The sequence below is a fragment of the Nerophis lumbriciformis genome, linkage group LG01, assembly GCF_033978685.3.
Source record: "Nerophis lumbriciformis linkage group LG01, RoL_Nlum_v2.1, whole genome shotgun sequence".
In the NCBI taxonomy this organism is placed as follows: domain Eukaryota; kingdom Metazoa; phylum Chordata; class Actinopteri; order Syngnathiformes; family Syngnathidae; genus Nerophis; species Nerophis lumbriciformis.
In genome coordinates, this window is record NC_084548.2 from 59995001 (window position 1) to 60020360 (window position 25360).

The following is a 25360-nucleotide window of genomic DNA, read 5'->3' on the forward strand; positions in this document are numbered from 1 at the left end:
CACACGGCAACAAGCACCGCCTTTTAAAAGGCGCACACACACACACACACACACACACACACACACACACACACACACACACCTCTCATATGACACCTATTTATGCCAGATATTTGAAGTTTTTGTTTAAGTAACATTACTTCATTGCCTTCGTAGTTAATTATATTTATTAAAGAGTAATTATGTTAGTAATTAAATTATTTTTTTGGTAAAATAAGGAGTAACTATAATTAATTACTTTTTAAAAGGACAGCCTGTCACACAGTATAATGACACAGTTGGCAGGTTGGTGTTCCTGGCTAAAATCTCTGTGTGTATGTCCTATAATCATGTTTATTGTTAAAAGTCAATTATTTTCATGTTGACCTTTAAACATCCATCCATCCATCCATCTTCTTCCGCTTATCCGAGGTCGAGTCGCGGGGGCAGCAGCCTAAGCAGGGAAGCCCAGACTTCCCTCTCCCCAGCCACTTCGTCCAGCTCCTCCCGAGGGATCCCGAGGCGTTCCCAGGCCAGCCAGGAGACATAGTCTTCCCAACGTGTCCTGGGTCTTCCCCGTGGCCTCCTACCGGTTGGACGTGCCCTAAACACCTCCCTAGGGAGGCGTTCGGGTGGCATCCTTACCAGATGCCCGAACCACCTCATCTGGCTCCTCTCGATGTGGAGGAGCAGCGGCTTTACTTTGAGCTCCCCCCGGATGACAGAGCTTTTCACCCTATCTCTAAGGGAGAGCCCCGCCACCCGGCGGAGGAAACTCATTTCGGCCGCTTGTACCCGTGATCTTGTCCTTTCGGTCATAACCCAAAGCTCATGACCATAGGTGAGGATGGGAACGTAGATCGACCGGTAAATTGAGAGCTTTGCCTTCCGGCTCAGCTCCTTCTTCACCACAACGGATCGATACAGCGTCCGCATTACTGAAGATGCCGCACCGATCCGCCTGTCGATCTCACGATCCACTCTTCTCCCACTCGTGAACAAGACTCCTAGGTACTTGAACTCCTCCACTTGGGGCAGGGTCTCCTCCCCAACCCGGAGATGGCACTCCACCCTTTTCCGGGCGAGAACCATGGACTCGGACTTGGAGGTGCTGATTCTCATCCGAGTCGCTTCACACTCGGCTGCGAACCGATCCAGCGAGAGCTGAAGATCCTGGCCAGATGAAGCCATCAGGACCACATCATCCGCAAAAAGCAGAGACCTAATCCTGCAGCCACCAAACCGGATCCCCTCAACGCCTTGACTGCGCCTAGAAATTCTGTCCATAAAAGTTATGAACAGAATCGGTGACAAAGGACAGCCTTGGCAGAGTCCAACCCTCACTGGAAACGTGTCCGACCTACTGCCGGCAATGCGGACCAAGCTCTGACACTGATCGTACAGGGAGCGGACAGCCACAATCAGACAGTCCGATACCCCATACTCTCTGAGCACTCCCCACAGGACCTCCCGAGGGACACGGTCGAATGCCTTCTCCAAGTCCACAAAGCACCTTTAAACATCTCCTCTTAAACCAGGGCACTTTACTTCACATTAGGGTTTTTTTGTGTTTTTGTTAGCTAAAGAATTGAGCATAGCTAAATGTTTTTTGAAAGAAGATTGAGATATATTTTACTTTTTTATTATCTCAAAACACCTCTTAAAGGGGAACATTAACACAATTTCAGAATTGTTAAGACCATTAAAAATCAGTTCCCAGTGGCTTACTATATTTTTCGAAGTTTTTTTCAAAATTTTACCCATCACGCAATATCCCTAAAAAAAGCTTCAAAGTGCCTGATTTTAACCACCCGTCCATTTTCCTGTGACGTCACATAGTGAAGCCAACACAAACAAACATGGCGGAAAGAACAGCAAGCTATAGCGACATTAGCTCGGATTCAGACTCGGATTTCAGCGGCTTAAGCGATTCAACAGATTACGAATGCATTGAAACGGATGGTTGTAGTGTGGAGGCAGGTAGCTTAAACTAAATTGAAGAAGAAACTGAAGCTATTGAGCCATATCGGTTTGAACCGTATGCAAGCGAAACCGACGAAAACGACACGACAGCCAGCGACACGGGAGAAAGCGAGGACGAATTCGGCGATCGCCTTCTAACCAACGATTGGTATGTGTTTGTTTGGCATTAAAGGAAACTAACAACTATGAACTAGGTTTACAGCATATGAAATACATTTGGCAACAACATGCACTTTGAGAGGTCAGACAGCCCAATTTTCATCAATTAATATATTCTGTAGACATACCCTCATGTCAGCAGGCCAGGGAAGCTAGGATCGATATTCTTCTCTTGATCATCTTCGGGATGGTGTGAGCCAAGACATCCAGGGGGTTTAGCTCGCTCGTCTGCGGGAACAAACTGCCGCCATTGCTTGCTGTGCTACCGAGGCGCTTTGTCCCTGAATTGCTCACACACTCCGGCAGATTCAATGGGGGTCTGGCGGCAGATTTCTTTGACTTTATCGTTGGAAATGCATCTGCTTTGCAGGATATCCACACATTCTTGCCATCTCTGTCATAGCATAGCTTTCGTCGGTAAAGTGTGCGGAATAAACGTCCAATTTCTTGCCACTTCGCATCTTTGGGCCACTGGTGCAACTTGAATCCGTCCCTGTTCGTGTTGTTACACCCTCCGACAACACACCGACGAGGCATGATGTCTCCAAGGTACGGAACACAGTCGAAAAAACGGAAAATAACAGAGCTGATTTGACTCGGTGTTTGAGAAAATGGCGGATTGCTTCCCGATGCGACGTCACATTGTGACGTCATCGCTCCGAGAGCGAATATTAGAAAGGCGTTTAATTCGCCAAAATTCACCCATTTAGAGTTCGGAAATCGGTTAAAAAAATATATGGTCTTTTTTCTGCAACATCAAGGTATATATTGACGCTTACATAGGTCTGGTGATAATGTTCCCCTTTAAGTTGGGACCCTATAATACAAAACCTACTTTTCTTACACACCCCGTTTCCATATGAGTTGGGAAATTGTGTTAGATGTAAATATAAACGAAATACAATGATTTGCAAATCATTTTCAACCCATATTCAGTTGAATATGCTACAAAGACAACATATTTGATGTTCAAACTGATAAACATTTTTTTTTTGCAAATAATCATTAACTTTAGAATTTGATGCCAGCAACACGTGACAAAGAAGTTGGGAAAGGTGGCAATAAATACTGATAAAGTTGAGGAATGCTCATCAAACACTTATTTGGAACGGCATGGCGTAGTGGGTAGAGCAACCGTTCCACAGACCTGAGGGTTGCAGGTTCGCTCCCCGCCTCTTACCATCCAAAATCGCTGCCGTTGTGTCCTTGGGCGGGACACTTCACCCTTTGCCCCCGGTGCCACTCATACCGGTGAATTGAATGATGAATGATAGGTGGTGGTCGGAGGGGCCGTTGGCGCAAAATTGCAGCCACGCTTCTGTCAGTCTACCCCAGGGCAGCTGTGGCTATGAAAGTAGCTTACCATCACCAGGTGTGAATGAATGATGGGGTTCTACATGTAAAGTGACTTTGGGTACTTAGAAAAGCGCTATATAAATCCCAGGTATTATTATTATTATCCCACAGGCGTGCAGGCTAATTGGGAAAAGGTGGGTGCCATGATTGGGTATAAAACAGCTTCCCAAAAAATGCTCAGTCTTTCTCAAGAAAGGATGGGGCGAGGTACACCCCTTTGTCCACAACTGCGTGAGCAAATAGTCAAACAGTTTAAGAACAACGTTTCTCAAAGTGCAATTGCAAGAAATTTAGGGATTTCAACATCTACGGTCCATAATATCATCAAAAGGTTCAGATAATCTGGAGAAATCACTCCACGTAAGCGGCATGGCCAGAAACCAACATTGAATGACCGTGAAACTTCGATCACTCAGACGGCACTGTATCAAAAACTGATATCAATCGCTAAAGGATATCACCACATGAGCTCAGGAACACTTCAAAAAACCACTGTCACTAAATACAGTTCGTCGCTAAATCTGTAAGTGCAAGTTAAAGCTCTACTATGCAAAGCGAAAGCCATTTATCAACAACATCCAGAAACGCCGCCGGCTTCTCTGGGCCCGAGATCATCTAAGATGGACTCATGCAAAGTGGAAAAGTGTTCTGTGGTCTGACGAGTCCACATTTCAAATAGTTTTTGGAAATATTCGACATCGTGTCATCCGGACCAAAGGGGAAACGAACCATCCAGACTGTTATCGATGCAAAGTTCAAAAGCCAGCATCTGTGATGGTATGGGGGTGCGTTAGTGCCCAAGACATGGGTACCTTACACATCTGTGAAGGCACCATTAATGCTGAAAGGTACATACAGGTTTTGGAACAACATATGCTGCCATCTAAACAGCAAGACAATGCCAAGCCACATTCAGCACGTGTTACAACAGCGTGGCTTCGTAAAAAAAGAGTGTGGGTACTTTCCTGGCCCGCCTGCAGTCCAGACCTGTCTCCCATCGAAAATGTGTGGCGCATTATGAAGCCTAAAATACGACAGCGGAGACCCAGGGGGTTCTAAATTAATTATTATTTGCAAAAAAATAAATAAAGTTTATGTGTTTGAACATCAAATATCTTGTCTTTGTAGTGCATTCAATTGAATATGGCTTGAAAAGGATTTGCAAATCATTGTATTCCATTTATATTTACATCTAACACAATTTCCCAACTCATATGGAAACGAGGTTTGTATATGTTGGTACCCGATTTTGTGTATTTGGGATCCCAAACTGTCCCAAAAATTTAAAATCAAGGCACGGTGGAGAAATTTAGTTACGTCAAAAGGATATTTCCATTTATGGGTTAGTTTATGGACCCAACTTTACGATATATGAGTTTTGATCCATATCGCCCAGCCCTACAAGGCGATATGGCCTTTTATTAATATCTTGATATTTTTATGCCATGTCACGATATACGATATATATCTCGATATTTTGCCTTAGCCTTGAATGAACACTTGATGCATATAATCACACCAGTATGATGATTCTATGTGTCTACATTAAAACATTCTTGTTCATACTGCATTATTATATGCTCATTTTAAACTTTCATGCAGAGAAGGAACTCACAACTAAGTCAATTTACCAAAACTGTATTTATTAAACAGTTATTAAGCAGTGGCACAAATATTCATGTCATTTCAAAACAGAAAGTGCAAGATTGTCAGACATTTTAGAACAAGCTATTAGTGCACTTTTGTGCATGATGTCACTAAGATGACATATCAAAAAAACACTAAATTAAAGTGCACTTTTTGTACAGAACGCAACTACAATAGTTTAAAACAAATAAAGTGCACTTTTGTGCATGATGTCACACATGCACACTACTTTTTGTAGCAACGCTTTTGCGACATACTTGACATATTACGGTTGTCTGTTCAACATCTTGCCGCTTGAAGCCAAACCACCGCCAGACGTGCCGTTTTTCTTGAGAATTCATTCTTCCTTCATTTGTTACCAGATTTGCACCTTCTTTCTCTCGTATTACCACTCGCACCGCTCCGCTAGCTTCACAGCTAACGTTATCCATACCGCTACCTCTCTGCTCCGCGAGAGCGTATGATGTTGCACGCGCGACAGTATGCGACGTATGTAAGAAGGTGCGCGTGTTTTATGTCTCTGAGAAGGAGAGACAAGAATGAGTGAGAAACGTCTGTAGTGTAATGCCCGCAGCTAAAATCAACTGCGTGAGAACGTATACTCGAATATCACGATATAGTCATTTTCTACATCGCACAGAGACAAACCCGCGATATATCGAGCATATTCGATATATCGCCCAGCCCTAGTGCTAGCACAGCTTAGGAATGTTCTTTGTGTTTGAGTGTTGCAGTAGGCCGTATGATGGCATTGAGTCTATATGTGTGTATGTTTGACTGTTAATATTGAAATTGTGATATTTAGGACATTTTATATTGCTACTACATTTTGTCTGTGCTGCAATTTTTTTTAATTTGGTAGCACCAGAGCATAGAGCACTGTGTTTTGCAGGCGTAGCGGACCACGAGTGCCTTTGTTCATGCAACCGACCATGTTTCATTTTTTCCAGTTTCTTCCGACAAAAAAAAATAAAAAATTAAAATAAATAAATAAAATAAAATTCAATGAAAAAAAAAATAAAATAAATGAAAAAATAAAATGAAATAAAAATAAAAATAATATATATATATATATATACACACATATATATATATACATACATATATATATATATATACATATATATGTATATATATACATATACATATATATATATATATATATATATATATATATATATATATATATATATATATATATATACACATATATATATACATATATATATATTTACTCCTCTCTGAGCTGCCACCTTACCGTGGTAGAGGAGTTTGCGTTTCCCAATGATCCTAGGAGCTATGTTGTCCGGGGGCTTCCATGCCCCCTGGTAGGGTCTCCCAAGACAAACAGGTCCTAGGTGAGGGATCGGACAAAGAGCAGCTCGAAGACTTCTATGGAAATGCAAGAACCGAGACTCAGATTTCCCTCGCCCGGACGCGGGTCACCGGGGCCCCCCTCCGGAGCCAGGCCCGGAGTTGGGGCACGATGGCGAGCGCCTGGTGGCCGGGCCTGCCCCCATGGGGCCCGGCCGGGCACAGCCCGAAAAGGCAACGTGGGTCCCCCCTCCAATGGGCTCACCACCCATAGCAGGGGCCATAGAGGTCGGGTGCAATGTGAGCTGGGCGGAAGCCGAAGGCAGGGCACTTGGCGGTCCGATCCTCGGCTACAGAAGCTAGCTCTTGGGACGTGGAACGTCACCTCGCTGGGGGGGAAGGAGCCTGAACTAGTGCGAGAGGTAGAGAAGTTCCGGTTGGATATAGTCGGACTCACCTCAACGCACAGCAAGGGCTCCGGAACCAGTTCTCTCGAGAGGGGCTGGACTCTCTTCCACTCTGGCGTTGCCAGCAGTGAGAGGCGACGGGCTGGGGTGGCAATTCTTGTTGCCCCCCGGCTCAGAGCCTGCACGTTGGAGTTCAACCCGGTGGACGAGAGGGTAGCTTCCCTCTGCCTTTGGGTGGGGGGACGGGTCCTGACTGTTGTTTGCGCTTACGCGCCAAACAGCAGCTCAGAGTACCCACCCTTTTTGGATTCACTCGAGGGAGTACTTGAGGGTGCTCCCCCGGGTGATTCCCTCGTTCTACTGGGGGACTTCAACGCTCATATTGGCAACGACAGTGAAACCTGGAAAGGCGTGATTGGGAAGAATGGCCGCCCGGTTCTGAACCCGAGTGGTGTTTTGTTATTGGACTTTTGTGCCCGTCACGGATTGTCCATAACGAACACCATGTTCAAGCATAAGGGTGTCCATATGTGCACTTGGTACCAGGACACCCTGGGCCGCAGTTCTATGATCGACTTTGTAGTTGTGTCATCGGATTTGCGGCCTCATGTTGTGGACACTCGGGTGAAGAGAGGGGCGGAGCTTTTTACCGATCACCACTTGGTGGTGAGTTGGCTGCGATGGTGGGGGAGGATGCCGGACAGACCTGGCAGGCCCAAACGCATTGTGAGGGTTTGCTGGGAACGTCTGGCAGAGTCTCCTGTCAGAGAGAGTTTCAATTCCCACCTCCGGAAGAACTTTGAACATGTCACGAGGGAGGTGCTGGACATTGAGTCCGAGTGGACCATGTTCCGCACCTCTATTGTCGAGGCGGCTGATTGGAGCTGTGGCCGCAAGGTAGTTGGTGCCTGTCGTGGCGGTAATCCTAGAACCCGTTGGTGGACACCGGCGGTGAGGGATGCCGTCAAGCTGAAGAAGGAGTCCTATCGGGTTCTTTTGGCTCATGGGACTCCTGAGGCAGCGGACAGGTACCGACAGGCCAAGCGGTGTGCGGCTTCAGCGGTCGCGGAGGCAAAAACTCGGACATGGGAGGAGTTCGGGGAAGCCATGGAAAACGACTTCCGGACGGCTTCGAAGCGATTCTGGACCACCATCCGCCGCCTCAGGAAGGGGAAGCAGTGCACTACCAACACCGTGTATGGTGCGGATGGTGTTCTGCTGACCTCGACTGCGGAAGTTGTGGATCGGTGGAGGGAATACTTCGAAGACCTCCTCAATCCCACCAACACGTCTTCCTATGAGGAAGCAGTGCCTGGGGAATCTGTGGTGGGCTCTCCTATTTCTGGGGCTGAGGTTGCTGAGGTAGTTAAAAAGCTCCTCGGTGGCAAGGCCCCGGGGTTGGATGAGATCCGCCCGGAGTTCCTTAAGGCTCTGGATGCGGTGGGGCTGTCTTGGTTGACAAGACTCTGCAGCATCGCGTGGACATCGGGGGCAGTACCTTTGGATTGGCAGACCGGGGTGGTGGTTCCTCTCTTTAAAAAGGGGAACCGGAGGGTGTGTTCTAACTATCGTGGGATCACACTCCTCAGCCTTCCCGGTAAGGTCTATTCAGGTGTACTGGAGAGGAGGCTACGCCGGATAGTCGAACCTCGGATTCAGGAGGAACAGTGTGGTTTTCGTCCTGGTCGTGGAACTGTGGACCAGCTCTATACTCTCGGCAGGGTCCTTGAGGGTGCATGGGAGTTTGCCCAACCAGTCTACATGTGCTTTGTGGACTTGGAGAAGGCATTCGACCGTGTCCCTCGGGAAGTCCTGTGGGGAGTGCTCAGAGAATATGGGGTTTCGGACTGTCTGATTGTGGCGGTCCGCTCCCTGTATGATCAGTGTCAGAGCTTGGTTCGCATTGCCGGCAGTAAGTCGGACACGTTTCCGGTGAGGGTTGGACTCCGCCAAGGCTGCCCTTTGTCACCGATTCTGTTCATAACTTTTATGGACAGAATTTCTAGGCGCAGTCAAGGCGTTGAGGGGATTCGGTTTGGTGGCTGCAGGATTAGGTCTCTGCTTTTTGCAGATGATGTGGTCCTGATGGCTTCATCTAGCCAGGATCTTCAGCTCTCACTGGATCGGTTCGCAGCTGAGTGTGAAGCGACTGGGATGAGAATCAGCACCTCCAAGTCCGAGTCCATGGTTCTCGCCCGGAAAAGGGTGGAGTGCCATCTCCGGGTTGGGGAGGAGATCTTGCCCCAAGTGGAGGAGTTCAAGTACCTCAGAGTCTTGTTCACGAGTGAGGGAAGAGTGGATCGTGAGATCGACAGGCGGATCGGTGCGGCGTCTTCAGTAATGCGGACGCTGTATCGATCCGTTGTGGTGAAGAAGGAGCTGAGCCGGAAGGCAAAGCTCTCAATTTACCGGTCGATCTACGTTCCCATCCTCACCTATGGTCATGAGCTTTGGTTTATGACCGAAAGGACAAGATCACGGGTACAAGCGGCCGAAATGAGTTTCCTCCGCCGGGTGGCGGGGCTCTCCCTTAGAGATAGGGTGAGAAGCTCTGTCATCCGGGGAGAGCTCAAAGTAAAGCCGCTGCTCCTCCACATCGAGAGGAGCCAGATGAGGTGGTTCGGGCATCTAGTCAGGATGCCACCCGAGCGCCTCCCTAGGGAGTTGTTTAGGGCACGTCCGACCGGTAGGAGGCCACGAGGAAGACCCAGGACACGTTGGGAAGACTATGTCTCCCGGCTGGCCTGGGAACGCCTCGGGATCCCCCGGGAGGAGCTGGACGAAGTGGCTGGGGAGAGGGAAGTCTGGGCTTCCCTGCTTAGGCTGCTGCCCCCGCGACCCGACCTCGGATAAGCGGAAGAAGATGGATGGATGGATGGATATATATATTTATATAGATATATAATATAAGGCCTCAAATTTTAAATTTTTAAGGTCAAGGCCAGTGTTGCCTTAAAGGAGGGCTCATATTTTAGGGCACCAAGGCAAGTTGTAAGGGCACCAAGGCAAACGTTCATGTTGCTGTGTTTTTATCAATTTATTCTACCAAACAATTACGTTACAATTGTTCATTATAGGAATGTCATGTCATAAACATTTCTTATCACAGTTATTGTGACCAAAACTATCACGGTTATTATTACAGCGGTAATTTTAAATGTGCTCAAAATTTCAAAAACTATAATGAAATCCTTTCACCAAGTTTTATTTTTTTTTGAACACAAACATTAAAAATGTATGTATTTACCTTCAAGTAGAAAGTTGAATGAGCATATGAAAGCAACACAAGCATTATAAACAAATGACAGAAACAAAAAAAAATACTATAAATAAATAAAAATACATGTGAAAAATTTGCAAGATGAACTGCACTTTTTGTCCATATAGATACAAATTGTGTTAATATATGAGGTCAAGTCTTATACTTAGGACTGCACGGTTATGGGCAAATTTAATAAACAAGATTATTGTTATCAATATTGAAATCACGATTATTAATCATGGTTATTCACTATGTTTGGTAAAACAGTGTTGGGGTGTGAACACAACGCCATCAAGTAATTTCTAATATCTAATAAAAATGCTCTACATTCTGGTTCTATATATATAAAGACAAGGTATGTCCGATAATGGCTTTTTGCCAATATCTGATATTCCGATATTGTCCAACTCTTTAATTACGGATACTGATATCAACCGATACATGCAGTCGTGGAATTAACACATTATTATGCCTAATTTGGACAACCAGGTATGGTGAAGATAAGGTACTTTAAAAATAAATTAATAAAATAAGATAAATAAATTAAAAACATTTTCTTGAATAAAAAAAGAAAGTAAAACAATATAAAAACAGTTACATAGAAACTAGTAATTAATGAAAATGAGTAAAATTAACTGTTAAAGGTTAGTATTATTAGTGGACCAGCAGCACGCACAATCATGTGTGCTTACGGACTGTATCCCTTGCAGACTGTATTGATATATATTGATATATAATGTAGGAACCAGAATATTAATAACAGAAAGAAACAACCCTTTTGTGTGAATGAGTGTAAATGGGGGAGGGAGGTTTTTTGGGTTGGTGCACTAATTGTAAGTGTATCTTGTGTTTTTATGCTGATTTAATAAAAAAAAAAAAGATACAGACAATAAAAAAAACGATACCAATAATTTCCGATATTACATTTTAACGCATTTATCTCTAATAAAGACAACTATTTGTGTTTTTGTTCATCACAGTGTTGGCGCTAGGAATTTTTAAAAATGGGGTTTCACAGTCAGAAAGACCACACCCACACAGGAAGTGATGTCAGAAATAACACGCCGCAGCCAGCTGCCTAATAGTTAAAGTTAAAGTTAGTTAAAGTACCAATGATTGTCACACACACACTAGGTGTGGTGAAATTTGTCCTCTGCATTTGACCCATCACCCTTGATCACCCCCTGGGAGGTGAGGGGAGCAGTGGGCAGCAGCGGGCAGCAGCGGTGCCGCGCCCGGAAAATCATTTTTGGTGATTTAACCCCCAATTCCAACCCTTGATGCTGAGTGCCAAGCAGGGAGGTAATGGGTCCCATTTTTTAATAGTCTTTGGTATGACTCGGCCGGGGTTTGAACTCACAACCTACCGATCTCAGGGCGGACACTCTAACCACTAGGCCACCGAGTAGTAATATTAGTAAACTAATAAAGCAGTTTCATAACAACAGAGCTAACCACTGGATATATGAAAGCGAGTCATCCAGACATGCTCGTGTTTCTCCTTCTTCTACATGTACAGACGCTTGTGGAAATCACACATAAATACCTTAAAAAAAACTTTCGGATACAACACTCCTCAGACGGCAAGAGAACTTTGGAATGTCCTGGTCAGCTGTGATGCTACTTACCGAAAAACTTTGTCCATTTGTCGAAGGAGAGTCAACGAGAATGCGAGCTCCTGTGGATGTGATTTTAAAAAAAAGGTAGCGTGTGCTTTGTATTACCTGGCCGTCGAGGGAAGACTAACTACGGAAAACATTGAATGCTTTTGGACTGGCAAAGCAGACTATCATTTATTGTCCGCCATCTATAATAATAATAATAATAATGGATTAGATTTTATATTGCGCTTTTCTATTGTTAGATACTCAAAGCGCTCACAGAGGAGTGGAAACCCATCATTCATTCACACCTGGTGGTGGTAAGCTACATTTGTAGCCACAGCTGCCCTGGGGTAGACTGACGGAAGTCAGGCTGCCAGTTTGCGCCTACGGCCCCTCCGACCACCATTCATTCATCATTCATTCACCAGTAGGGATGATACTCGAAACCGGTTTTCCCGGTTGTTCGATAAGAAAAGAACCGAGTCCTCGGACTCGAATCTTTTTTTGAGAACCGGTACCCGTTATCGAGACTACTATAGTAAAGAAAAAGAGTTAGTTCTTTATTCGAATCCCTCGGAACGAATCCCGCCCTGACCAGAAATGCCCCGTGAGAGATCACAAGAAATTACGTCACGTAGCTCAGTCATTAGGCGCAGATAGCAAAAGCAGGAAAAACAATGGACCCCCGCATGTCCCTTACGGGGTCGCTGGGGGTGCTGGAGCCTATCTCAGCTGCATTCGATATTTATAATTAATAATATCAAGTACAGAAGATGTAGAAAATGAGTCCACGCCATCCGATAGAAGCCTACGCAAGCTGCGGTGCAGTGTGCATTATTTTACAGTAAACATGTGAGAGTAAGAAGGAAACAAACCTGCTTTGTGTAACACAAGTCGAGGCCGCTTGAAGACAGCGTCCAGTAGTCGACGTTGTCGCTGGTTCTCTTCCTCGTAGTCCGCTATCGTTCTTTCGAACACCACAAATATTTCTTCAACCGCCGCATTTAGTCGCTGATTCACCAACGCTCTCAGCATTTGGACTGTACGCATTTTGGCACAATCACGACAATTAGACGGGTGTCCGCTGAGCGACGTGTGGCCTACTTCCGCGTCTCGTTGTTAGCGGCTAGCAAGCTAAGCTAAGTCAAACGCATCTAACCATAGACACCTTATAAGTAGACGCAGCACTGGCTGTTGTGAGGCGAGAAATTCGGCCGCCATCTTGAAGTGGTGATGAGGAGCCGGCGAGCAGCCTAAAGCATACTTGCCAACCCTCCCGATTTTTCCGAGAGACTCCCGAAATTCAGCGCCTCTCCCGAAAACCTCCCGGGACAAATATTCTCCCGAAAATCTCCCGATTTTCAGCGGAGCTGGAAGCCACGCCCCCTCCAGCTCCATGCGGACCTGAGTGAGGACAGCCTTTTTTCATGACGGGAGGACAACAGGGTGACAAGAACTAAATCATCCAGACTAGAGATAAATTGTATTATTATGTTTATCTTACCTAAAAATAAATATATTTATTAATTTAAAAAAAAACTAAATACATTTTTACTATATTTTGCTAAAAAGATCAAAATTAATTGTATTTTTATTTGTATTTTTTCGTGACTCCTTATTACATCCAGCCATAGAATTATACATTAAAATAAACATATTTGAAATAATTGATTTTAAATTATCATAATAATTCATTTAAAATGACCATATTTAATTATTAAAATAATTGCTTGTTTATCAACAACTTTAGCATTTTATTCATTACATTTTGAAACTCTCAGAAGCCAAGTTATGTTATATTCCTTAATATTTATTTATGCAAGTTTGAAGTATCAATTATCTAAATACAGTTTGTTTGCATATTTTCAGGATGTGTATATATATATATATATACACACAATATATATGAAATACTTGACTTGGTGAATTCTAGCTGTCAATATACTCCTCCCCTCTTAACCACGCCCACAACCACGCCCCAGCCCACCCCCGACCACGCCCCCACCCTCCACCTTCCGAAATCGGAGGTCTCAAGGTTGGCAAGTATGGCCTAAACTGACAGTTGACATGTAGAAAACAAATATGGTGTTCAGAGTTTTCCTGCTCAAATGAGCGGACTGTTGAAAATAGGAATCGGGGGATTACTTTTCCCAAGTAATATTTAACATTAACGTTCTATTGGTTGTATTTTGTGAAAAGAATACTACCACGGAGTTGAGAAGGAGCAAAGATCTTCAATAGTACTGAAATTGTAGCCGCTAGCAAACAAGAGTATGACCCAGTGACGTGCGGTGAGGTTCATGGCTGGTGAGGCACTGACTTCATCACAGTCAGATTTACAAACATATGAACCCTAAAGAGTATCTTATTCACCATTTGATTGGCAGCAGTTAATGGGTTATGTTTAAAAGCTCATACCAGCATTCTTCCCTGCTTGGCACTCAGCATCAAGGGTTGGAATTGGGGGTTAAATCACCAAAAATTATTCCAGGGCGTGGTGCCGCTGCTGCCCACTGCTCCCCTCACCTCCCAGGGGGTGATCAAGGGATGGGTCAAATGCAGAGGACAAATTTCATTACACCTAGTGTGTGTGTGACAATCATTGGTACTTTAACTTAACTTTAACTTTACACATACAAACTGTAGCACACAAAAAAGCACATTTAATAAAAAAAAATTTATTATGGTCTTACCTTTACTTATAAATGAAGTCCATTCGCCGCTGTTGTGCTGGATTAATGCACCCCTGACGGGAGTGTTATATCAACTAAAGCCCTCACTTCAACTTTCCACGTGCAAGATTGAATCTATTTAAAAAAGTGTAACCGAGGGTTTATAAATGTCGCCTATACTGTATGAAACTACAAAATAACAAACACGGAGGCTCCAGTTTACACGAGGACCACTTTATTTACCTTCTTTCAAAAACTTCCACTCCACTCCAACGTGTCATCACTTCCGCTCTTAGCGCCTTCAAAATAAGAGCTCAAGGCATATACTGTATAACAGCGCATAACAGGAACTTAACATCACAAAGAGGAAAGCCCATAAAAATAGGCTACAAAAGTTATTTAATAAGAAGCCAAAAAGTGCAAAAACAATATTGTTCGTGTTGGAGGAGTTGTGAATTAGGTACACCTGCAGTCTGCAGGTGTACCTAATGTTGTGGCCCTGCAGTCATTCACAACTCCAACACGAACATTATTGTTTTTACACTTTTTGGCTTCTTATGAAATAACTTTTTTAAATAGATTCAATCTTGCACGTGGAACGTTTAAGTGTGGGCTTTAGTTGATATAACACTCCCGTCAGGGGTTGCAATCTACGGCGGGGGTGCAGGAGGCGGGATTACTGGAGCCTCAGCCAGTGCGTCTTTTGCAGCCGTTTTATGATCGCTCAGCACAAGATATACGTTACACACATACAGTTGTTGACAAAATACACTGTACATTATATACCTCAGCTAACTAAACTATGGAAATGTATAATATAATTCATATAGCAACACGGTCTCACTGCACAGCAGGCCAGCAGTTAGCCGAGTCCGCAATCCATGTTGAGGCACAACTGAGTGAGCTGATCACCGCACCGTCTCTTCTCAGTATTTGAACGGCAAATGTGAAAATTCAGCGATTTTGAATAAAAATAATCTAAAACTGGTGAAGTTAAATGGAAAATAACTTTATAGTATAATCACTGGATACATATAACAATTTAATAAAAATATTTTCTTTTTACATTGTTTTTCTTTCCATGATGGCAGGTGAGGCCCCGCCTCACCTGCCTCTAGTGACTGCACGTCACTGGTATGACCATAATAGAATCGCTTGTCAATTAAATTAATTACATTTAAAAATGTCATACTTGAACATAAAGTTGAAATAAATGAAGATAAAGACTGTAAAAGCCAACAGGGGTAAAAGTTAGGACCACAGTCCAGATTGTGTAGGGGATGGGGGGTAATATATGTTAGCTAACTAGAAAATCAGATGGACAGTGGCTATACAGTAGAAGTATAAATTTAGTCTAGCTTTTATATGTTTATGTTTAAGTATTTGGCAGACGCTTTTATCCATAGCGACATACATAAAAAATACATATAAACAATCACTGTAAACATTATCAGAATCAGAATCAGAATCAGAATCAGAATCAGCTTTATTGTCATTACGCAAGGTAACGAGATTGAGGCCATTCCATACAGTGCGATGTGTGCATGCTAGAAAAACAATGTGCAAATATATAAAAATATAAAAAATGTAGAAGTGCAATGAATATGGTGTGAAATGAATATATACATGAAAAAAACAAAAACAAAAACAGGGTGGTTGGTGGAATGGGTTATTGCACCGAAGAGAAGGCAGTTATGAGGGACAATGGGGCAGTCCGTTCAGGATGGTTATGGCCCTGGGGAAGAAGCTGTTCTTTAGCCTGTTTGTTTTGGTTTTAATGCACCTGTAGCGCTTCCCAGAGGGCAGCAGGTGGAACAGGTCAGAGCCAGGGTGGGTGCTGTCCTTGATGATGGCACTGGCTCTGTTGAGGCAGCGGGAGGTGTAGATGTCCGTCAGAGGGGGAAGAGGGCGGCCGATGATCTTCTGAGCCGTCTTGACCACTCTTTGCAGCCTCTCCCTGTCTGCTGCAGTGCAGCTGCCGTACCATACCGTAATACAGTAGGTCAGCAGGCTCTCGATGGACGAGCGGTAGAAGGTCAGCAGCAGGTCAGGCTTCAGGTTGTACTTCCCGAGGACTCTAAGGAAGTGTAGCCGCTGCTGAGCCTTCTTGATGATTGATGTGGTGTTGACTGTCCAGGAGAAGTCATTAGAGATGTGGACTCCAAGGTACCTGAAGGTGTGGACCCTCTCTACACGCTCGCCGTTGATGTAGAGGGGGGCAGGGTCGGTGCTGCTCCTCCTGAAGTCGACGATGATCTCTCTGGTCTTGCTGGTGTTGAGAGCGAGGTTGTTCTCCGAAGACCAGGCCGTCAGCTTCAGGACCTCCTCTCTGTAGGCAGCCTCGTCACCCCTGGAGATGAGCCCGACCACTGTGGTATCGTCGGCGAACTTGACGGTAAGGTTGTCACTGTGGGCCGGACTGCAGTCATGGGTGTAAAGGCAGTAGAGGAGGGGGCTCAGCACACAGCCCTGTGGGGAGCCGATGCTCAGCGTGCGGGAGGATGAGAGGTGCGGGCCAAGTCTCACATTCTGGGGTCGGTCCGTTAGGAAGTCCCTTATCCAGGCGTTTGTGAGAGGGGGGAGGCCAAGAGTGTCCAGTTTATTGCAGAGTCTGTCCGGGATTATTGTATTGAAGGCAGAGCTATAGTCCACAGAGAGCATCCGGACGTAGCTCTGCTGCTGCTCCAGGTGGTTCAGAGCAGAGTGGAGAGCAACAGCGATGGCGTCCTCTGTGGACCTGTTCGCCCGGTATGCGAACTGGTGGGGGTCGAAGTCTGGAGGGATATGGTCCTTGATGTGCTAGAGAACAAGTCGCTCGAAGCACTTCATGATTACCGAAGTGAGGGCCACTGGTCGGTAATCATTCAGGCTGGTGATGGGAGACTTCTTCGGCACCGGGATTATTGTAGATGACTTCAGGCAGGATGGGATGACTGCCTGAGCCAGGGAGAGGTTGAAGATCCTGGTGAGGGGGGGAGCGAGCTGGTGGGCGCACGTCCTGAGCACCTTTCCAGGTACTCCGTCTGGTCCGGTAGCCTTCCTGGGGTTCACAGCCAGGAGCACTCGTCTGACACTGTGCTCCTGTACAGTGAGTGGAGTGGCGCCGGAGCCCGGTGGGGGCGGGGCAGGGCTGGAGCAGATGAGTGTCGCTGGGGGGTTTCGAAACGGGCAAAGAAACAGTTAAGCTCCTCTGCCAGTGTCGCACTCTGATCCGCAGTTGTCATATTGCAGCCTCTGAAGTTCGTGATGTCATGAATGCCCCGCCACACCTCCCGTGAGTTTTTGCTGGACAGATGGGACTCTATGCACCTCCTGTGGTCCGCCTTTGCTTTTTTAATCCCTCTCTTCAGGTCGGCTCTAGCAACACTGTACAGTGGCCTGTCCCCTGACCCGAAGGCTGCGTCACGGGCCCTGAGGAGTGTGCGGACCTGGCTGGTCATCCAGGGTTTCTTGTTGGGGTAAACCCGGATGGTTTTTTCCACAGTCACGTTCCCGATGCAGAACTTTATGTAGTCCAGCACCGTTCCTGTGGCTGTCTCCAGCTCCTGTTGTTGGAAGAGGTCCCAGTCTGTGTGTTGGAAGCAGTCCTGAAGTTTGGGGAGTGCATCGTCAGGCCAGGTCATAACAGTCTTTGTGATAGGCCTGGCCTGGCGTCTGATGGGGGTGTAGGTAGGAGAGAGCAGGAGGGAAAGATGGTCTGACTGTCCAAGCTGGGGGAGGGGTGTAGCTCTGTACGCGTGCTTTATGTTGGTATACACGTGGTCCAGGGTGTTCTTGCCCCTTGTAGAACACTTCACGTGCTGGTAGAACTTAGGGAGTACAGTCTTCAGATTGGCCTTATTAAAATCCCCTGCTATGATATGAACACCGTCGGGGTGGGCCCGCTGCTGTTCGTTGACGGTGTTCAGCAGAAGAGAGAGCGCTGTGTTTACTTTGGCGTCCGGTGGAATATACACAGCCGTGATGATAACAACAGACAGCTCTCTCGGGAGAAAAAAAGGCCGACATCTAACAGACATGTACTCCACGTCCGGGCAACAGTGCTGTTTAGTGATTGTCCCGTTGTTGCACCAGTTCTCATGCACGTAGATACAGAGCCCCCCTCCTCTGCTCTTACCGGAGTCCTTAGTTCTGTCCCGGCGGAGCAGAGTGCGTCCGGCTAGCTGCATGCTAGCATCGGGTATTGCCGGGTGAAGCCAGGTTTCGGTGATAATCATAGCACAACAGTCCCGAACATAGCGGTTTCCAGCAAGTTGTAACTCCAGGTCGTCCATCTTCTGTACAAGGGATCTGGCATTAGAGAGGAACAGGCTCGGTAGAGGTGGCTTGTGGGGTTGTTTCCTAAGCCTGAGCAAGACGCCGGACCTGCGGCCACGCTTCTGCTTCCTCTCCCTCCTCCGTCTGCGCCGTCTCCCAGACCCGACAACAAACCACGGAGAGCCCTGTGCTCTCGCTATGTCATCTGGGATGTTGTGCTCGTGGTGAAAGTCGCTCGAAACAGATATCTGGTGCGAGTTACCAATGTAGTGAGAGCAGCCGTCCAAAAATAAGGGAAGATAATTATGCTTGTTCGCACTTTATTATAATCCAAATTACAGCCACAACAGGAGAAGTGAGTCAATGTCTTGGCTCCGCCCACTTCCACGGCATCCTCCTGCACACAGAATTAAAACGGAGGCAGGCCACGGGGATAAAATCTTCTAAAACCAAGGAGACGCTATCCGGGCTGACGTCACACATACACGCAAGGCAGGGTTTCCCCTGCCTCTGCTGTAGTTCCGGGTCGAAGTATTGGGTACGCCCACTCTCCTCACCAGTCTCTTGTGGGACCTACGTGGCCGTACTCGTCCCGTCTCTTGGTTGCTCCCGGGGGTCACCACGGGTCTCTAGGTCCCGATCGCCCCTGTCCACAGAACCACACATCCAGCGCACAACGCACGAGCCCGCAAGCCCACAGCCCAAGGCAGTTGGATGCCCCTACAGATCCAAAAAACACGACACTTACTTTGGAGGCAGAGTTTTCTCTGCCCCTGCGTGTTGTGGGCTTCTTGGGGTTCGCTCCGGTAGCCTGCGGGGTCTGCTGTGTAGTCCAGGGGGTTCCTTCCCAGCCTGCGTGCGTCGACCCGGTCGCTCTTGGCAAAGCCTGTCGATCCTCTCCGGTCACTTCCCTCCTCCGGTCGCTTCCCTCGATCCTTGCCTGTTCTCTCCTTTTAAATGTGCAGTCCTAATGCTCCACAGGTGTGTCTAATTTCAGGTGCCGTTCAATTGTGCACCTTGGTTGCTAGGGGCAACAAGCTAAAAGGGGCAACGTCTTAAAATACCAGCAAAGTCCACAAGGAGTAAAAACATGCAATTAAAAAGACAATCAAATTCCAAAGTGTAAAAACCTGCAATTAAAAATACAATCAAATTCTAAAGTGTAAAAATATGCAATTAAAATCCACAGCAATAAAAACACTAAGACATGCATGGCAATGAAACATAAAAAATAAAATCCCCTACTTGTGTCCCATCACATATACTGTATATAACCTAATCATATTGTTTCTTGAATTTAAAAATAGCTGACCGTTTTTTTCCCTCTTCTCTGGGATTATATTCCCAGTTTTGATCTCGGATGTCTGGTCATTTATAGCATAGAAGAATATTCTATTACTGTTAAGCAAACTATGAATAATAAAGATGTCTATGCATCTAACCATAGACATCTTATAAGTAGACGGAGCATCGACCGCTACTCCCTACTTGCGCTGACGAGATGTGGGGCCGCCATTTTGGAGTGGTGATCCGCTCCACTCAGTGCAATTCATTTGGCAGAAGCAATGAACTGTCAGCGCATTTAATGAATCTTACCTCACTGAATACCACTGATTTTCACACGTTTTTTTGTCATACGTGTAGATATGATAAAGGACACATGTTTTGGCGTGTTTTATTATTCATAGTTTGCTTAACAGTAATAGAATATTTTTATATGCTATAAGTGACCAGACGTCCGAGATCAAAACTGGGAATATAATCCCAGGGAAGGGGAAAAAAACGGTCAGCTATTTTTAAATTGAAGAAACAATATTATTAGATTATATATACATGCCTATATCCTACACAAACAATGTATGAATACAATAGATATCTATATATCTTAGGGACCTATAGACTGTATCTCTGTTGCTGCAGCAGCAGATAATTTATTCTGCTTTGACACTTTGTATTGATATTTTGTATGACATTCTTCCCTTAAATGATAATGTTTACAGTGATTGTTTTATATGTATTTTTTATGTATGACGCTTTGGATAAAAGCGTCTGCCAAATACTTAAACATAAACATATATAAACACCTGAATGTCTTTATATCAGCTAAAACCACCAATCTGTTTCACGGGATTCAGAATAAAACCAAATTATGTCTTAATTCTGTGTTGGCTTTTACAATCTTTATCATTTATTTCAACTTCATGTTATTTAAGTATGACATTTTTGAGGAAACATGAAGAAAGGTAAGGTAATGTCAGCTCAGCCCTAGAAGGTCATTGACACATGACAGTGTGATACTCTGTAACCACAGTTAGTTAGTCTAATCTACACGTTCACAACCTTTCGTCAGTTGAGGTCAACTAAAGAGAGCAACAGCTCGATGAGGATGGGATTCGAACCCACGCGTGTAGAACACAATGGATTAGCAGTCCATCGCCTTAACCACTCGGCCACCTCATCTTCTGTTATCAAATGTCCAAACCTGCTGAGAGGCTCCAAATAAGACTTTTTTATAATCAAGGTCTACATCACAGCATGTAACCACATGGATATATAGAGGAATTAAGATATTGTTGTGTTATTGTCACAACATTAACAAAATATTAAACCCTCCTGGTTTTTGGAGTATAAATATTTGGGGTTTTGACACCAACTGTTGGACTTAATCTGACCTATCTACGTCTATAAGCACAAACTGATGAAGCCTACTTGGATGAGAGGCGAAACGTCAAAGTCAACCTTGACATGGATGACTGAACAGAGGAGGTGGTCTGTGAAACCACCTATTATCCACATACAACACTGTCCTTTCAACCATTCTTAAAGGACTCAGGAAATAACAGGAGTTAGAAACATTCTGGTCACAGATGCTCTTTTGTGTCTTTGTTACAACTAAAGGAAATGCTAACGTGGGTGATTCCGACTATTTTGGGCTGACAGTGATCGGTCCACAGTAGAGATGTTCGATAATGGCTTTTTTTTGCTGATATCCGATATTCCGATATTGTCCAACTCTTAATTACCGATACCGACATCAACTGATACCGATATATACAGTTGTGGAATTAACACATTATTATGCCTAATGTTGTTGTGCTGCCTCCCTGGATGCATTAAACAATGTAACAAGGTTTTCCAAATTAAGAGAACAACTTCAACTCAAGTTATGGAAAAAAGTGCCAACATGGCACTGCCATGCTCTCCCTGAAATAATCCTAATACCCACTACAACTATAGGAAACACTGTTAACTTTGACTTTCACAAAGTGCATTTTTTTTTTTTTAAACATGCCTCAAAACAACAGCTACAAAAACAATGAAGGCCCACAGCTTCAGTCCAGCGTATACTATAAATTGGGCTCAATCTTAACGTATTCGTATGAGTAACAAAAATGTGCAAACAAAAACAAGAAAGGCACAAAAATAAAAAAAACTCCTTCAGTCTAGACTAGTAGATAACACAGCCATCCTTTAAAGTGCATGAACATTAATACAACTGCTTCAGTCTAGACTAGTAGAAAACACAGCCATCCTTTAAAGTGCATGAACATTAATACAACTGCTTCAGTCTAGACTAGTAGAAAACACAGCCATCCTTTAAAGTGCATGGGGAAAAAAGGCACAAAGCATAAATGAAACAGTTTCACTCAGTCCAGACTATTAGTCTATTTGTGCAACAGATGAAGCTCAAAGAGTGGGCTAATTCTTTTTCACCTTGTCATCACGTGTGAGAGGTAAATTTTTCTGAATGAAAACAAGCATCTCAGCATTGTCACAATGTATGCGTTAGCTGTTCTTGTCGATGATATGGGCGGCAGCACTAAACAGACGTTCGCTGTCGACACGGATGCAGGGTGCGGTGAGGTACTGGGGTGGGCGGGGGGCGGGGGGTGTATAATGTAGCGTCCCGGAAGAGTTAGTCCTGCAAGGGGTTCTGGGTATTTGTTCTGTTGTGTTTATGTTGTGTTACGGTGCAGATGTTCTCCCAAAATGTGTTTGTCATTCTTGTTTGGTGTGGGTTCACAGTGTGGCGCATATTTGTAACAGTGTTAGGGTTGTTTATACGATCACCCTCAGTGTGACCTGTATGGCTATTGATCAAGAGTGCTTGGATTCACTTGTGTGTGTCAAAAGCCTTTTATATTATGTGACTGGGCCGGCACGCAAATGCAGTGCCTTTAAGGATTATTGGCGCTCTGTATTATACCCTTGTTGTGGCTTGTGCAGCCCTTTGAGACACTTGTGATTTAGGGCTATATAAAAAAACATTGATTGATTGAGGAGGTGGTCCACGAAACCACTTATTATCCACATACAACATTGTCCTTTCAACCATTCTTAAATGACTCTGCAATATAGCCTCCAGCAAATAACAGGAGTTGGAAACATTCTGGTCACAGATGCTCTTTTGTGTCTTTGTTACAACTAAAGGAAATGCTAATGTGGGTGATTCCGACTATTTTGGGCTGACAGTGATCAATCCACAGTGATCCTTCTGCCACACAATACCTCAATGCTAAATAAAGGAAGATACAATTCAACAATTGTTGTTGGTATTGACAGTAGGATTGCTTTTTGTTTTTTTACATCTCAACAGTTGTTTTCTTACTCCAATAGAGCAGCACCATCCTAGCCAAGGCAAACCCTCTTTGTGTTGGAGTATAAGAATTTGGGTGTTTGGCACCAGCCGCTAAAATAGATCTGACCATTATAAGTCTAAGACTAGATTTGACCAGTCTGAGTCTATGAGCATAAACTGATGAAACCTACTTGGATGAGAAGCGAAACATCTTCTAAGACAAACCAAACAGTCCAGTTGCGATCGATTGAATGCCCTGAGATTACAATGACCTGGATGAATGACAACATACATAGACATTGATGTATTGAAAAATTTAATTTCCACGTCTATGTATCAGACAGAGGGGGAATTAGCTCAAATGGGAGAGCACTCGCTTTGCATGTGAGAGGTAGCGGGATCTAAACCTGCATTCTACAAGTTTTTTTTTTTGTCAACAAAAGGTTTCCTTTAGGTAAATGAGCATACTTTTTTCTGTTAAAGCTGAGAAGTCATTTTGAGGAAACATGAAGAAATGTAAGGTAATGTCATCTCAGCTCTAGAAAGTCATTGACACATGACAGTGTGATACTCTGTAACCACAGTCAAGCATTGTTAGCCTGATCTTTGCGTTCACAACCTTACGCCAGTTGAGGCCACAACAACAGCTCGATGAGGATGGGATTCGAACCCACGCGTGTAGAACACAATGGATTAGCAGTCCATCGCCTTAACCACTCGGCCACCTCATCTTCTGTTCTCCATCTTGCTGAGAGGCTCCAAATAAGACTTTTTATAATCAAGGTCTACATCACAGCATGTAACCACATGGACATATAGAGGAATTACGATAATGTTATGTTGTTGCCACAACATTAACAAAATATTAGACCCTCCTGGTTTTTGGAGTATATATTTGGCACCAACCGTTGGACTTAATCTGACCAATCTAAGTCTATAAACACGAACTGATGAAGCCTACTTGGATGAGAGGCGAAACGTCAAGGTCAATCTTAACATGGATGACTGAACAGAGGAGGTGGTCTGCGAAACCACCTATTATCCACATACAACACTGTCCTTTCAACCATTCTTAAAGGACTCTGCAATTTAGCCTCCAGCAAATAACAGGGGTTAGAAACATTCTGGTCACAGATGCTGTTCTGTGCCTTTGTTACAACTGAAGGAAATGCCAACGTGGGTGATTCTGACTATTTTGGGCTGACAGTGATCAATCCACAGCGATCCTTCTGCCACACAATACCTCAATGCTAAATAAAGGAAGTTACAATTCAACAATTGCTGTTAGCATTGACAGTAGGATTTTTTTTTTACATCTCAACAGTTGTTTTCTTACTCCAATAGAGCAGCACCATCCTTGCCAAGGCAAACCTTCCTTGTGTTAAAGTATACGAATTTGGGTTTATGGCACCAGCCGTTAAAATATATCTGACCTTTCTAAGTCTATGACTAGATCTGACCAGTCTGAGTTTATGAGCATGAACTGAAGAAACTTACTTGGATGAGAAGCGAAACATCTTATAAGACAAACCAAACAGTCCAGGTGCGATCGATTGAATGCCCTGAGATTACAATGACCTGGATGAATTGAAAAAATGTATTTCCACGTCTAAGGCACAGACAGAGGAGGAATTAGCTCAAATGGGAGAGTGCTCGCTTTGCATGTGAGATGTAGCGGGATCGATACCTGCATTCTCCAATTATTTTATTGTCAACAAAAGGTTTCCTTTAGGTAAATGAGCATATTTTTTTCTGTTAAAGCTGAGAAGTCATTTTGAGGAAACATGAAGACAGGCAAGGTAATGGATTAGCAGTCCATCGCCTTAACCACTCGGCCACCTCATCTTCTGTTAACAACAACAAAACTTGGTGAGAGGCTCTAAATAAGACTTTTTACAATCAAGGTCTACATCACAGCGTGTAACCACATGGACATATAGAGGAATTAAGATATCGTTGTGTTATTGTTACAACATTAACAAAATATTAAACCCTCCATGTTTTTGGAGTATAAATATTTAGAGTTCTGGCACCAACCCTTGGACTTAATCTGACCAATCTAAGTCTATAAGCATGAACTGATGAAGCCTACTTGGATGAGATGCGAAATGTCAAGGTAAGTCTTGACAAGGATGACTGAA

General features: G+C 44.5%; 1 protein-coding gene and 2 non-coding genes across 3 annotated transcripts in view; all 3 read right to left on the reverse strand.

The window, feature by feature from the left end:
• The window catches only part of LOC133570268 (uncharacterized), a 25454-nt gene extending 12565 nt beyond the window's left edge, over window positions 1-12889 (reverse strand). Inside the window, exon 1 of the mRNA XM_061923103.2 lies at window positions 12587-12889. Within this exon, the coding sequence (XP_061779087.2) occupies window positions 12587-12761 (175 nt within the window). The 5' untranslated portion in view covers window positions 12762-12889. The remainder of the gene's footprint in view (window positions 1-12586) is intronic.
• Window positions 12890-21018: 8129 nt separating this feature from the next.
• trnas-gcu (transfer RNA serine (anticodon GCU)) lies at window positions 21019-21100 on the reverse strand. The gene has a single exon. It is a non-coding gene; the product is annotated as a tRNA-Ser (tRNA).
• A 2768-nt stretch (window positions 21101-23868) lies between these two features.
• On the reverse strand, window positions 23869-23950 carry trnas-gcu (transfer RNA serine (anticodon GCU)). The gene has a single exon. It is a non-coding gene; the product is annotated as a tRNA-Ser (tRNA).
• Window positions 23951-25360: the final 1410 nt, after the last annotated feature.